The 16,405-nt window shown below is 42.5% G+C and overlaps 1 protein-coding gene across 13 annotated transcripts in view; it reads right to left on the reverse strand.

Moving 5' to 3' along the window:
* szt2 (SZT2 subunit of KICSTOR complex) overlaps positions 1-15,911 on the reverse strand; it is a 290,455-nt gene extending 274,544 nt beyond the window's left edge. For 10 of the 13 annotated variants that reach the window (XM_060919698.1, XM_060919695.1, XM_060919703.1 and 7 more), the window contains exons 1-3: positions 15,704-15,911; positions 10,564-10,689; positions 8,143-8,316 (exon numbers count right to left, since the gene is read on the reverse strand). In XM_060919698.1, the coding sequence (XP_060775681.1) occupies positions 8,143-8,316; positions 10,564-10,689; positions 15,704-15,727 (324 nt within the window). In that variant the 5' untranslated portion in view covers positions 15,728-15,911. The remainder of the gene's footprint in view (positions 1-8,142; positions 8,317-10,563; positions 10,690-15,703) is intronic. The other 3 variants (XM_060919702.1, XM_060919704.1, XM_060919699.1) reach the window with 1 other exon arrangement.
* Between the last annotated feature and the right edge of the window lie 494 nt (positions 15,912-16,405).

A 16,405-nucleotide genomic window follows, 5' to 3' on the forward strand; every position in this document is an offset into this window, starting at 1 on the left:
ACAAGCAGTCGAAATGAGTTTCCTTCGCAGGGTGGCTGAGCGCTCCCTTAGCGATAGGGTGAGAAACAGAGTCACTCGGGAGGAGCTCGGAGTAGAGCCGCTGCTCCTCCACATCGAGAGGAATCAGCTGAGGTGGCTCAGGCATCTATTTCGGATGCCTCCTGGATGCCTCCCTGGGGAGGTGTTCCAGGCATGTCCCCCTGGGAGGAGGCCCCGGGGAAGACCCAGGACACGCTGGAGGGACTATGTCTCTCGGCTGGCCTGGGAACGCCTGGGTGTTCTTCCCGAGGATCTGGCCGAGGTGTCTGGCGAAAGGGAAGTTTGGGCTTCCATGCTCAGACTGCTGCCTCCGCGACCCGGCCCCGGATAAAGCGGAAGACGACGAGACGAGACTCCCTGAGAGAACAGTCAATAACATTTTCACACAATAAAACAAGAAACAAACTAACAGTGATTCCAAGGCTGAGGTCCTTAAATGACCCTTAATTAAGCTAGAATTAGCTCCAGAGGAAAGCCTCTCAATAGGTTGAGGGCCTCCACTAGGATTTCCCAAAGGGGAAAGAAAAAGTGTCTCTATCCATCCAAGTACTAAGGCTAACTTAAGGACTAACTCCTCCATTGTAGCCTACGTTAATTTGTATTTGTCAGGGAAGAAAATTGTCTCAAACATAAATAAGAAATTTTTTTTGAGACATTAACCCTTTGGTGACTGACCCCTTGAAAATGGTTCCTCCAGGAACTATGACTTTTCAGTTGTCAAGACAACAGAAGAACTAAAATACAAAAACAGAAAGATGCGTCACAATGCTCTTGTGCACAAAACAAAATGCTCTTGTATTTTAGTTTTTCCGTTGTCTTGACGACTGAAACGTCATCGTTCCTGGAGGAACCATGTTCAAGGGGTCAGTCACCAAAGGGTTAAGATTTGGGACGTTAAATATTTTCACAAACATCTTTTAACCATATAGGTAGCCTACCCGTAGCGGGGATGGTGGGGGGGAATGTCCCTGTTAACTCGCAGAACTCATTCTTGCTCTGCATCCTCCCCTCTCAGTCCACGGGACTCTACTCTCTCCCATGCAGTGTGTGACAGCTGCACGATTAGATCCTCCTTTGGTGTAACCTTAATCGCGTTGATGGGGAGTCCTCTGTTCTTCATATCTGTCGTTGCTTCCTCTGCTGATTGGGACACGGCTCTACCATTCTCGTAGTACACTCGCAGTTTGGCTGGAAAAGGAGTTTGGAAGCGAATACCATTTTGTTTCAAGACTCGTTTTGCTTCAGCATATTCCTTTCGCTTCTGTAAAACAACTGGGGGATAGTCATTGTCAAAAAATATTTGTGTCTCATCGTCTAAGAACACTTTTTTCTTCCCCCACGCTTTGCGTAGGATTTCTTCTTTAGTTTTGTATCAGAGAAATCTGATCACTATTGACCGTGGCTTGTCTTCCTTATCTCCAGTAGGTTTAGGCACAAGTGCTCTGTGTGCTCTCTCAATGTCGATATTCGTTGTTTCAGGTATTTCCAGTTTATCATGCAACAGCTTTTCCACAAAGTCCATCATTGATGATCCCTCTGCGTCTTCTGGGACATTGTATATTCGTATATTCTTTCGTCTGGATCTACCTTCTTGGTCGAGTATTTTATTTTCGAGTTGAGTCACTTCTTTTATCAGTTTTCCTAACACTTGCTCCACATTCTGAGTGCGGTCTTCTACTACACCAATTCGATTTTCCACCTCCTCAACTTTTTGGTCCACTTTAGTGAGTTCAACTTTGAGGTCATTAAATTGTTCCTTCAAATCTTTGCGAAATTCCCGAATCTCCTCTAGTACTTTTGTCAGGCTAGCTGCCGTGACTTGGTTTAAGCTAGCATCATCACGAGGTGAACTAGCATTATCTCCACCAACTGCACTAGTCTGTCCAGTAGCTTTTTTTCCAAACTGTTCCCTTGTTTTTTGTCTCACCCCCAACATTTTGATCATGTATTATTAAAAGTCAAATGGTATTTGACTACTTTTTGAGGCGAAATAGCTAAATTCTTGGAGGAGCTGTTATCTCAAGCAGCCATTTGCTGTGATGACGTCACCGGAACCCCTCTCATCCCCATTCTCATTGATGCACATGTATTCTGTTTTGCTACTGCTCACCTTCATTCCTCTTCATTCCAATGCATACCTCTCCAAACCCAACTCAACCTCCTTTCTACTTTCACCACATATCACAATATCATCCGCAAACATAATGTTCCATGGTGACTCTTGCCTCACTTCGTCCGTCAAGCTATCCATCACTATGGCAAACAAGAAAGGACTCAAAGCAGATCCTTGATGAAGTCCCACCTTCACCTTGAAACATTCAGTTGTTCCAACTGCACACCTCACTGCTGTTTCACTCTTCTCATACATGTCTTGCACCACTCTGATATACTTCTCATTCACTCCACTCTTTCTCATACAATACCATAACTCATCTCTTGGCACTCTATCGTATGCCTTCTCCAGATCTACAAACACACAATGTAGCTTTCTCTGGCCTTCTCTGTACTTCTCCGTTAACATTCTTAACACAAAAATTGCATCCGACATGCTCTTCCTTGGCATAAACCCATACTGCTGTTCACAGATTGCTACCTCTCTCCTCAATCTCGCCTCCAATACCCTTTCCCATAGCTTCATGGTGTGGCTCATCAATTTTATTCCTCTGTAATTACTGCAGCTCTGTACATCTCCCTTATTCTTGTATATTGGGACTAGCACACTCTCCATTCATTTGGCATTTTCTCATTCTCTAGGATCTTATTAAACAATCTCATTAGGAACTCCACAGCCGTCTCACCCAAACATCTCCAAGCCTCAATCGGGATACCATCTGGTCCGACTGCTTTCCCAGTCTTCATTCTTTTCATGGCTGCCCTCACCTCATCCTTACTAACCAATTCTACTTCCTGATTTGCCGTCTCCAACGAATCTGACCTTTTCTCTCTTGGATTCTCCTCATTTAATAAATCCTCAAAGTACTCTTGTCACCTTCTTAATACACTGTTTGTCAGCACATTTCCATTTACACCTTTCATCACTCTCACCTGCTGTACATCCCTCGCTTCCCTGTTTCTCTGCCTAGCTAGTCTGTACAGGTCTTTCTCTCCTCCTTTGGTCTCCAGTCTTTCGTACAACTCCTGGTATGCATCTGTTTTCGCCTTTGCTACCGCTCTTTTTGCCTTCTGTCTCGTCTCTCTGTATAGCCGCCTGCTTTCCTCGTCTCTCTGATTGTCCCAATTCTTCTTTGCTAGCCTCTTTTATAATTTCCTCCACTTCTTTGTTCCACCACCATGTCTCCTTGTCTTCCTTCTTCCTTCCCGATGACCACCCTAGCACCTTCCTTGCTGCCTCTCTTACTAGTACAGCAGTAGTATTCCCATCTTCTGGAAGACTTCCATGACCACTCGATGCTCGTCTCATTTCTTCCCTAAACTCCTTCTGATGTTCAACCTCTTAGTTTCCACCACTTAATCTTCGGCTCCACTATTTCACGCTTCCTCTTTTTCACTTTCAAGCTCATCCTGCACATGACCACTTGATGTTGTCTAGCTACACTCTCCCCTGCCATCACTTTACAGTCTCCGATCTCCTTCAGGTTACCCCTTCTGCAGAGTATGTAGTCCACCTGTGTAGATCTTCCTCCACTCTTAAACGTCACCCTGTGCTGCTCTTTCTTCTCGAAGTATGTATTGACTATTGCCAAATTCACCCTCTTTGAAAATTCAACCACCATTTGCCCTTCCACATCTCTCTCTTACACCATATCTGCCCATCACGTCCTCATCTCCTCTGTTTCCCTCACCAACATGTCTGTTGAAATCTGCTCCTATCAGCACACGCTCCTCCCTTGGTATACTTTCTACTACTTCATCCATCTTTTCCCAGAAAGACTCATTCTCACATCCAACCTGTGGGGCGTACACACACACAACATTGATTACCACTCCTTGAATCTCCAACTTCATGCCCATCACTCTGACACCCTCTTCACATCAGTCACACTGCTGACCAACTCTTCCCTCAAAACAATACCAACACCATTTCTCTTTCCATCAACTCCATAACAAAACAACTTGCATCCATCTCCAATGTTCTTGGCCTTGCTTCCTTTCCACCTCGTCTCCTGCACACACAATGTCCAACTTCCTTCTTTCCATCATACCTGCTAACTCTCTCGCTCTGCCAGTCAATGTTCCCACATTCAGTGTTTCTACCCTCAATTCTAAGCCCTTTCCCTTCCATCTTTCATGCTCTCTCCTAACACGCCTCCCCCCTCTCTTTCTCCTTCTCCATTTTGGCGCAACAGTAGCACACTTTCCACCGGCACCCTGTTGACCAACAGTACCGGAGGCGGTCGTTGTTAACCCGGGCCCTGACCGATCCGGTATGGGTATGGTATTTCTCTTTTCATTCTGCATGCTAGAGAAAGAAATAGTGTCTCCAGGACCATGGCACAACATAACTAACAGGGTTGTTGTAAGAGACGTTGGTCTGTAGAGAAACCCCAATGATGTCTTCAACTGCTCTCACAATCGACTGTAGGCTCTTGCAGTCACAGACCGTAGTTCAGTTTAAACTACACCCAATGCAGATGCCTGGATTTTAGCCAGTGCTGTAGTCGAGTCACTAAACCTTGAGTCCAATCTCAAGTCCCCAATGGTCAAGTCCAAGTCATTAAAAAAAAATTGAGTCCACTATTGATCAGAGTACAAGACTCCAACCACACCATTTAACGGTGGCCGTTTTAGTGCCATTAACATGAGTTTGTTCCTGAACATGACGTATGAACAGGTGAATGTGCATTCTCTTTGTCAGGCAGTGCGAAGTATTCTGTCAGAGATGGTTGGGAGACAGATGTAAGTGCAGAAGGGGTGTTTATTAATACAAGTGAAGACAGGTAAACAATCCAGAAAGGCAGGCAAAATCATAAAACGGTCAAAACAGGCTGCAGGTCGAATGAGACACAAACAGGCTATCATAGACTCGGCAGAATCAAAGACGAGAAACAGGAAATCCAGGATCAGGAAACCAAACAAGGAAATAAGGCTTGGTAACGTGTCAGCAACACAACTCAATACTTCGCAAAGTAAGTGTGTTTTCACAGTTTTTATATAGGCGCTCCGATTGCGCCTTAATCCTGTGCAGGTGCAAGTCGTTTATGGTGGACGTGAGAGTCCGCCAGAGTGTCTAATGCACGCGTCAAGGCGCACAGTTGTGACACTCTTGCATGAAATTAGTACAAAATTAATGTAGATATAGATATCTTATGCCAAATTATTATGGCATGTTACAAAAAATAAAGAAAAAAAATCCAAGTCCTCGTCTCCATTTGACGAGTCCTAATGCAGTTAATGCACAAGTCCGAGTCATCAGTGCTCAAGTCCAAGTCGAGTCACGAGTCCTTAAAATTAGGGCACAAGTCAGACTCGAGTCAGAGTCCTGGACTCGAGTACTACAAGCCTGATTTTAGCCTAATTTTAAGTTTATTTCTATTATTAGCAGTACCATGGATAGTTTTAATCTGATAAATTGCTTTTTCCTGTCCATGTTGCTGTGCAGAAACATAACCAGATAGAGAAGTAAACATCTGCCATGACATGGTCGTGTGTGGTTATGTTGGTTGCCCACAGGAAGATCCATTTTTAAAACAGTTTGTAGCAGTGTTCTGGCACACTCTCTGTGTGTGTGATATTTAGAAAACTCAAACCAAAGGCTCCTGGGTGGCACAGCACTCTTCCAAGAGACTGTGTGACTAAATTAAAAGAAAAACGGGGGGACGACAATGTTCAAACCAGAAGGGTTTCTGATCTCCTCCTGCTCTGACTGAAAGCAGAAAGAACCCAGTGGGCCATGCTTCACACTTTCTTGGCAATTATAGTCGGGCATCAACGTATTAAATGGGCATATACATATAACAATCAGTACTGGGATATCATTTATCATAATACACTTTTCTGAAATAACACGGGTTATAAAATTATTTTTAACACATTTTTCAAAGTTTTATTTGGCAATACAATTACAAATGTTTGAGAATGTGGCACTGATGGTAGAATTGCATCATTTTTAAATCTATAAAATTGTAAAAAGTTTAAGACATAAAAATATAATATTTCATGGAACACGACTAATTTTCTAGTAGTTCATTAGCAAACCTACACTCAGCGGTCACTTTAATAGGAACTTGTTCTTGAGTCTAAGATTCCTGTTCTTGGCTGGCAGGAGTGGAACCCAGTGTGTTCTTCTGCTGTTGCATGCTGAGATGCTTTTCTGCTCACCACGGTTGTAAAGAGTGATTATATGAGTTACTATATCCCTTCCTGGCAGCTTGAACCAATCTAGCCATTTTCCTCTGAGCTCTTTTATCAACAAGGCGTTTCCACCCACAGAACCGTCGCTCACTCGGTGCGTTTGCTTTTCCGCACCGTTCTGTGTAAACTCTAGAGACTGCTGTGTGTGAAAACCACAGGAGATCAGCAGTTTCTGAAAAACTCAAACCAACACCCACGCCACAGTGAAAGTCACACTTTGAGATCACAATTTTTACTCGTTCTGATGTTTGAAGTGAACATTAACTGAAGCTCTTGATTTATATCTGCGTGATTTTATGCACTGCGCTGCTGTCGAGGGATCGGCTGATTAGAGAACTGCAGGTGTACAAGTGTTCCTAATAAGGTGGCAGAGAGTGTATATATTCTGATATATATGGTGCATTGCAGAATTATCATCAGCAACTGCTTTATCCAGCTAGTCCCAGGAACACTAAGGCCCCCTTCATACTTATTCGGAATTAGCAGGAATCAAGCAGAACCAACCGGAATGAAAATTTTTTCAAAATTCGTGCCACATTCGGGCGGGAATTTCAAACTGACCAACATTCTTACAGCCTTGTAAAAATGCCGTTCGAATACTTAGAATGCGCTTTGAACCTGCCTCGAATGATTCTTGCACATTCCGGGTGTATTAGCTTTCGAATGCAGTTCAAATGTAGCTGGAACACAGTAGGAATACCTAGAATGCTGTTGGAATGCAGGAAGAATATTAAGAATGCACTTCGAATGCCATACGAGTGCGGTTCGATTGCTGCCCGAATACCACCCGAAGTCTGGTCGGAAGGTGCCTCGAATGCTGTACGAATTCACCTCAAATGCAGTCAGAACGCTCCCGGAATAGCAGCCGAATGTTTCGAACGTCTAAGAATTCAAAGAGAATGCAGCTCGAATACTTAGAATGTACTTCGAATATCCCGGAATATACGAAGAATTTTCATTCCGACGGCATTCCGGCTCATTCGGGACATTCTGGCAGGATTTGAAGTGGCTTGCCATTTCGATTTTTTCCTCGAATGCGATCAAAATATTTTGACTGCTGTTGGAATGCCATAAGAATATTTAGAATGCAGTCGGAATACACTTCGAATGCCGTTTGATATTTCTCCTCTTCGAATGCACCTCGATTGTTTTGAGCATGAGCAAAAACATTCGGGCCGGCCACAAGAATGGGCCCGAATGCTTGGAATGCACTCAGAATTTTTAGAATGCACTTCGAATATCCCGGAATATACGAAGAATTTTCATTCCGAAGGCATTCCGGCTCATTCCGCCTCTAGTGTGACTACCCTATAAGTGAAAGGCAGAAAGTCAGTCCATCACAAGGACACCCCATTCACACCTACAGCTCACGCATCATAGCCATTTCAACTACCAGTCTGTTTTTGGAAGGTGAAAGGAAACCTGAGAACCCAGAGAGAGAAAAAAAAAAAAAAAACAGAGACACAATGGAAGAACCTGAGCTCAGGAAAGAACCAGGAACCCTTGGTCTGTGAGATCCATCTTCAAGTATGACATACGATACATTTGTCATATTCTCCATCAGGCGTACTGAGAGTATATGATATCCTGCTAAATATTCAAGAAGGAACTCACTACTTATACTCAAGATATAAAATTATGCGATTTTGGATCCAGCTCTGGTCAAACTGCGCTCATTATTCCTGGCCCCCCAGTCATGAGACATTTCCTTTATCATCAGCGTGTGCCTTGTGGACACTACCATTAGAGTATCTGCCAAAATAAGCAGTGGAGACTAAAAGCAACTCTTACCACAATCCCGGTGGAGGGGCTGAGGTCCAGCTCGATGATGAAGCGGTATCTGCGGGCCAGGAAGGTGACTCGTGTGGATGGCACCAGCAGATACGGCAGTGAGGAAGGAGGTGAATCGGGCTGCCATCCTTTCGGGAGGATGCTCAGGACATCCAGCTCTTTATCTGATTTAAGCTGCAAAAAACAAAAAAACAACCCAGGAAACTTCACCAAACTGGAATGTACTGAGAACACCTGTATGAGGTTTTTCTCCACTCAGTGGTCACAGTGAGCTTGGAATGAAACAGGACGAACAAGAAGACAGAGTCTTCTATATCCCCCGCCCTATATACCAAGTTTCAAGATATTATTTGTCACATTTTTTCAAGTTCTGCTGCAGGAAACCTCAGCAGCCCATGGCATAAACCCACCGGACCTTTGGTCCAGGTGAGCTAAAAATTAAAATTTCTCACGTTTCTTAGTATCAAAATGCACATATACATAACTTAATCAGCACATATACCAACTTTCAAGACCATAACACTCAGTTTTCAAGTTCTGCTCCGGAAACAAAACCGACCCCTAAGACTAACGTGAGAGACTAAGTCTGAAATTGTTTCCATGGAAACATGAAAAATTTCTCAAATTTCTTAGTATGAAAAGGCACATCTACATCACCTTGTTAACATGTAGACCAAGTTTCAAATCCGTATCATGAATAGTTTTGGATATATGCTCCGGAAACGAACATTGCTTTTCGAAACCAAGTCAAAATCAATTTTTTTTAATGTAAAAATGTGAAAAACACTTTTTTTCAAAAATCCAAAATAGCAAAAGGCACCAGTTGACATGTTGCTTACACAAAGTTTCATGAAGATATCTTCAGTAGTTTTAAAAATACGGCCCGGAAACAAAAACATGACCGGACAGACGGACCCCGTTTCTAACCACAGAGAGCACAATCATTTCAAACTTTTAGAAAATTTAGAAATATAAAATCGAGAACACTACTACATGACAGACAGAAACGAAGAGCAAAAAGTTAAAGCTGATAGATACATCAGGTTCACAAGGACATGTTAGCAATTGTCTGAAAACACACTGAGCTGTGGTTCTGACTTGCTCCGTCTTTGTTGAGGGTGAAGGTCAAAGCCCCCCCCCGACCCCCGATACTTGTACTCCACACCCCGGTACCTCTGATTGGCTGAAACATGGTTACATCAGAGAAAGAAGTTCAACTTGGGCGATCAGTGTAATTTTTATGTTTTACTGTCTTTTGTCTGTCAAAAAACACTAAACTGAAAAACAATTGCTTTTTTTTTTTTTTTTTTTAGCAGATGACAGGAATGCCATTGTGAATGCATCTTTTTAAAAATCCATGATTCGATAAGACTGAATAGGTTAAAGTGCATATTCTGGACCAATTTCTTTTTTTTAAATATGAAAGTATGTCCCTTTACACACTCATCCAGAAGGGTAATTTTGCACAAGGCCATCTGTCTACAGCAGAAAAAAATAAAATAACAAAACGCGTCTGGAAAAATCCCAAGGGAGTCTGGAGCCAGATTCGTGACGTCACCTGCGGAAGCGCCAGCAGGCTGTGAGAGCTTTGCACGGTTTCAGTGCACAGCCTGTGTAGACCAAGCGCTCCCATTTCTCTCTCATTGTCCGGTCTTTTGGAAAACGATGAGTACTAATCCCATCAAGATTGGTGTTGCTACAGCCTCCTACGATACATCTGTTAACCATTTTAATAATTACGTGATAACGTTGAAGAAATTTGCAGAAAACCACCAGGTCGTTTTCTCATAAACAAACCAGCGCTGACGTAGGATTCAGAAGGAGGCGTCCCGCACACGACGTCACGAAAATCAACGTTTGCCGGGAAATCCAAATGCCAAGTTTTTTCAGAGGCGGACCAATTCGCCTCAAATGGCTTGATTTCAACTGAATTTTTCTGGTATTGCGCAAGGTAAAAAAAAATTGTACAAAATGCAAAGTGTGACAGATATTTGACCAAAGTTTAATATAAAATAGGAGAATTATATTGATCTTGCTCCTGAATTTACCCGTGATATGCACTTTAAAGGAGTTTAAAATAGTAGTGGGATAATCTCTCTATTTGATGGTGCACGGTGTGAAAAAAAATCTGAAAATCTAATTTCCAGTTGTGGCAAATTACTGTAATTAATTAATTAATTAATGCAACCAACTGATCAGGACAGTGACGACTGTTAAACTGCTAAAGGCAAGGAGTCATCTGTTAAAATTATAGTACTTTCCCTAAAGGAATAAACAAACAGAGCTGATGCCACAGAGTTACAGGGCATCGCTAAAAACTGGAGTCAAACGTTTATCATGTTGGAGGTATTTATATCCGTGCACCCTTATTCTGAACCCAGAAACATAAAATAAAATCAGCCGAGAACATATTTCACACACCAGCTCGAATTTAGGTGAGGGCCTGATGACCTGGTTGAGTCTGCTGAGGAACCAGGACAAACGCACATTGCGTGATATGTGGTAGTTTTCATTCATCAGCAAGTACACCTGATCAGCCTCCTCCACCTGCAGAAACAAGAAGGACACAGACACAGAGATAGATGTTCACGAGGTGCCCGAAAAACTCACGTTGCCCTTGACCACATTACGGTTTATGAACGCAAGCCCTGCATTGCAGCAAGAGTCATAGATCATGCCAGTACGATTTGTGGCAAGAGCTGTTTATATTCATGCATGCATAAAAATAATAATGAGATGTAAAAGTGCAAAAACCTGCATGCGTGTGGACATGTAGATGATCAGCCTGCGCAGTTAAGATACCTGTCTCTGTGTGTTTGCATTTGAAACTAGTGAATTAAATTAAATTCTGTGTAAGTCATAACTAATGCCGCTTTTCCACTACCAACGCGGCTGAGTTGGGCTGAGTCGAGCTGAGTGGCATTTCGACTACAACTGCGCTGAACCGTGCTGGCTGGAAGTGGGTGGACACATTGGGTGGAGTTAGCGAAAGTGGGTGGTCGTCACGTGATGTCGTTAGGCGGTGCAAACAGTGACATCAGTGACCTTTTAAGCGGTAGTCTCACGACCCGGATAGTAAACAATAAACATGGAGGACATGGAGTCGTTAGTGTTGCTGGTCTTGGTGCTGTGGCTTGTTGTCACCGACAACGGCAACAGATACTGGCAAGAGCGTATAGATGAGGCGAGGCGCATAAGGCTTCAGAAATTCTCGTAATTCGTAATTATTCTTCTTCCGGGTTTGCGGTGTTTACAGATCCCAGCGTGCTCGCGGGGCGTGTGTGGGCATGTGAGGACACTCCTCCTCACCAATCAGTGCACAGGGGAGTGTCTGCTCACGGCCCCAGCCCCACTCAGCTCGGTTTGGCTCGCTTCAGCCCCACTCCAAAACGGTGCGAGTTTTGGGTGCTAAGCAGGGCTGAAGCGAGCTGAGTCGTGCTGTTCTGAGGTAGTCGAAACGCGAGCCGTGTCGGGCTGAAGTGAGCTGAAAAAGGGTAGTGGAAAAGGGCCATAAGTGCTGAGGCTCTCCACAAACTGCCTCAGAGGTTTAAAAAGCAAACAAAAACTTTCTTTTTTTAAATTTACACTGATATTTTAACAGGATGCTTCTTCACCAAAGTGATTTTCAAGAAGATCCTGTACACTTGTTACAGCATTAAAAAAAAAGAAGGTTTAAGACAAAAGTTTTGAATGGTCAGTTGAAACAAAAAGTTTAAAATTATAAATGAAGTGAAATTTAAAAAAAAAAGTGTAAAAAATTTAAATGCAAGATCTAATCATATACACTGAAAGAATTTTGACAAATTTAGAAATATTAAAACACTGTTTAAGTTCATCATTTAGAAAGAAAGAAAGAAAGAAAGAAAGAAAGAAAGAAAGAAAGAAAGAAAGAAAGAAAGAAAGAAAGAAAGCACAAATTTATTCATCACACACTTGTGAAATTCCTCTCTGCATTTAACCCATCTGAAGCAGTGAACACACACATGCACACACACGTGAGCAATGAGCACACACACACCCAGAGCAGTGGGCAGCCATGCTAACAGCGCCCAGGGAGCAGTTGGGAGTTAGGTGCCTCGCTCAAGGGCACCTCAGCCCAAGGCCGTCCCAGATTAACCTAACCGCATGTGTTTGCACTGTGGGGGGAAACCGGAGCACCTGAAGGAAATAGAAACTCCACACAGAAAGGCCCCCGCCGGCCGCGAACCCAGAAACTTCTTGCTGTGAGGCGACCGTGCTAACCACTACACCACCGTGCCACCCTATTTAGATTGTTCCATTCTTTAATGGCGTGATATGGAATCAATTGTTTTCCCCAATTTGTCTTCACAGCTGGTAGGCGAAAATCATGTCCATGTCTTGTACCATGATCGTGCTCATTCATCGTAGTTAGCTTTAGATTAGATTAGATAGAACTTTATTGATCCCTTTGGGAAGGTTCCCTCAGGGAAATTAAAATTCCAGTAGCATCATTACAGGATAAACAGAGACTAGAAATAGAGAAAAACTTCTAGATAAATTAAATTAGGTATCTGCACATACAAATATAAAAAAGAATAAGAATAAAATCTAGGGAAGAGGAAGGGGGGGGAAAAAAGTCCAACAGAAGAGGTATTGCACATTGTCCAGTCTTGTTTATTGTCGGGCTAGGCTACTGCTCCTTCCCGTCCTCTGTCCTCCTGTTACCCCTCCCCCCCCCCCCAGAGAGGAATTGTACAGTCTGATGGCTTTAGATCTGACGAGAATAGACTGTTTTTACACTTCAAGATATATAGACATTGATCAGGGATGAGAGTGGGTGGTCACCAAAAAAGCAGAAAACAAGACGCCGCCCGAAGCCGGGGGTCTGGGAGGAATACCCCCCAGGAAAATTTTGAAAAATAAGGCCTTACAAACCACTTTTCCTGCAATCTGAGCTGGAGTAGATAAAAAAATCTGTTGTCTTTTTTATACATTTACATGAAAATATGTTTCAAATCAACAGGAGTATTGTTTGAATTCAAAATAAAATCAAATTCTACATTCAAGGGTATGGTTATAATTTATGATCAACAAAAATGACAAACTAAATTCACATTAAACGTAAGTTTCATTAATTATCAAAATGTTCATATATTAAATAAAATTTCTTAGGGAGAAAAGGTCAGTCACCCTATGTCCTCATTAGTTGCATATGATTTCGAAGTCTTTTGAAATATTTAAGTTTTCAAAACTGTCAGCATTAATTCAGATTTACTGACCATCATGTTCAATGTATTAAATCAAACGAATGCTAAGTTTATGGGATAATGTCTATGTACACTTTATACAATTATTTATAGTTCACAGTCACTTCTCAGGGGTGGCACGGTGGTGTAGTGGTTAGCGCTGTCGCCTCACAGCAAGAAGGTCCGGGTTCGAGCCCCGTGGCCGGCGAGGGCCTTTCTGTGTGGAGTTTGCATGTTCTCCCCGTGTCCGCGTGGGTTTCCTCCGGGTGCTCCGGTTTCCCCCACAGTCCAAAGACATGCAGGTTAGGTTAACTGGTGACTCTAAATTGACCGTAGGTGTGAATGTGAGTGTGAATAGTTGTGTGTCTATGTGTCAGCCCTGTGATGACCTGGCGACTTGTCCAGGGTGTACCCCGCCTTTCTCCCGTAGTCAGCTGGGATAGGCTCCAGCTTGCCTGCGACCCTGTAGAACAGGATAAAGAGGCTACAGATAATGAGATGAGTCACTTCTCATTTTCATTTAATAATTTCGACTTCTTCAGCTTTTTGGCCAAAGACAAAAGCTTGTCAGTCCTCTCTCTGTTTTTTTATACCAGCATCGATTTCACGTACCTTTGCTTCGTCTCGCTTGTCAATTGTATTCGGCATTTTGAGTAAAAAAGCCGATACGAAAGAGAAACGTGTTTTTGAAGCGCAGCGACAATGAACATGTGCAAGTTTCAATAAAATAGAACAGATGCGGGTACTTTTGTAAGAACTGTTATGATTGGCTGTCATGCTCTCGCCAGCGATGTTTTGGCCAATTACATTGTAGATAACACGTATTCTACCGTGAGACTTAGCGAGACTAAAGATGGCGAAAATGTAAACATGTAACATTGTCGTACGCTTGAGTATCACGAAGGAACATACCCCAACCCCCCTCAATGAAAAAAAAAAAAAAAAAAACTCAACGGATTTGGCATAATATCGATTTTCGCTCAGAAAAAGTGGAAATCCGCCGAAAAGCGGAAAACTCTCATCCCTGATTGATGGGAAAGTCTGCATTGTTTAAGCTCATTCCACTCAAGTTCCTTTCGAGCATCAGACACCAAGGACTGTCGAGGGCGATCCGGGATGATTTGTGTGGCTTTACTGTGTAGAATTTGAAGTGACTGCATAAGTGTGGTGTTGTCTTTGTCTCCCCATACATCACCATAATCAAAGAGCAGTAGAACTAAGGTATTGAAGTACAACGGTCTAGCGAATTTCGGTAAAAGATGCTTAATTCGCTTCAGTAGACCAAGACGTTTGTTGATTTTGGAGATCTGTTTCTCAATGTGAGCAGACCAAGACATGTCACTTAAAAAGATCACGCCGAGGTACTTGAATTCCTCCACACACTCGGTCTCTTTTGAGTGTACTTGAATGGATATGGTAGAGATGTTACTAGTTTTCCTTTTACTTCTAAACGGCATAGCTTTAGACATATTCAATGTTAAAATGATTGTCCTTAAACCATGCACCAACCATTCTGAGCTCATCATTAAGCTTTCCTTCAACGTCAGCTGCTGAAGAGGAGAAATAATACAATACTGTATCATCGGCGTTGAGGATGTCGAATAACGTCAGGAAGCTCATTGACGGAGATGATGAAAAGAAGCGGACCAAGAATACGTCCCTGTGGCACACCAAGGCTACATGGTAGTGGCTCTGAGAGTTCTTGACCACAAAAGGTGCGTAGATACCTTGCCGTCAAGTAAGAATCAAAACGTTTCAGATAGTTTATTCAGCAGAATTGTGTGATTTAAGGCTTTCCAAGAAGCCAGCTCCATATAGTTTACCATTGTCCATGTTCCTAAGAGCGTCATCTGCAAAGCTGGCCAATGCAGCTTAGGACGAAAGACAAACTGAAATACAAAATCAATGATTGTTGTTGTGAACAGACTGAGCCATATCAGGGAGGGGCAGGTAAACAGTAAGCAGATGACAACACTGTTTTTGTCTCCTCAGAACAACTAATGATGGAAGAGTCTCCTGATAAACAAACAAACAAACAAACAAACAGAGTAAACACTTCCTAATGTCAGCTGTCATATTCTGCAAACTGGAAGTATGAGTCTAATGTGGCAACCATAAAACTACAAGACATACATTTTTTTAATATATAGGCATTTAAGAACTTGTCCATGGAAGCGTGAACAATTAGAGCAAAATATTACCTCAGGATTTCTTAGACACAACCAGTCAGGGTCCAGATAAATCACAGAAAAACAACTGAGTAAACAAGTTCCATAAATGGGCCAGAAAAGAGCAGGGATTATAAACGCATGCTACTGCCATAACAGCTAAAACATTATATTCATTATACTTACCTCATTGTCCTGTTTTTCTGCCATGCCGTGTTTACCATCACTAGCTAATTAGCTGTTTACACAATAGCAACAAAATATATGGTGTGTGTGTGTTTTTTTTTTTTTTAATTCCGTAGTGTTAAACTTAGCCTCTGCTGACTGTAGGTTCCTGGCTGAATCCTAAATACCGGCCTCTCTCACATCTAGTGCACTAGGTAGGGTGAAAAAGACCATATTATACATCCTACGTAGTGCACGTATATAGGCTATAGGAAGCATTTTGGCACGCAATCGTTTCCGACGGAAGACGGAAAAGAGAACACAAACTTCCGCTTTAGCATTCATAACGATGTCAAAAGAAAAGTACTTCTTCATGAATAACAAATCCTTATCTGTTCAAAATAAAAGTAGCTGTTTCTGTCAAATCGAAACAAAACCGAATAATTCAAACTAATTTAAAAATTACGGAATTAGTATAGGTAATCGTATGGGGCCGAGTAAAATTAAGGATTAATTTCACTCGTGATTTCGAAAGTTTTGAAATTTCAAAACTTCGAAATCACTCCTTAATTTTACGAGGAACCATACGATTACTTGTTTATAATATCTCATTATCTCTCGCCGCTTTATCCTGTTCTACAGGGTCGCGGGCAAGCTGCAGCCTATCCCAGCTGACTATGGGTGAGAGGCGGGGTACACCCTGGACATGTCGCCAGGTCATCA

Source organism: Neoarius graeffei, chromosome 4 (assembly GCF_027579695.1).
Source record: "Neoarius graeffei isolate fNeoGra1 chromosome 4, fNeoGra1.pri, whole genome shotgun sequence".
Lineage (NCBI taxonomy): Eukaryota > Metazoa > Chordata > Actinopteri > Siluriformes > Ariidae > Neoarius > Neoarius graeffei.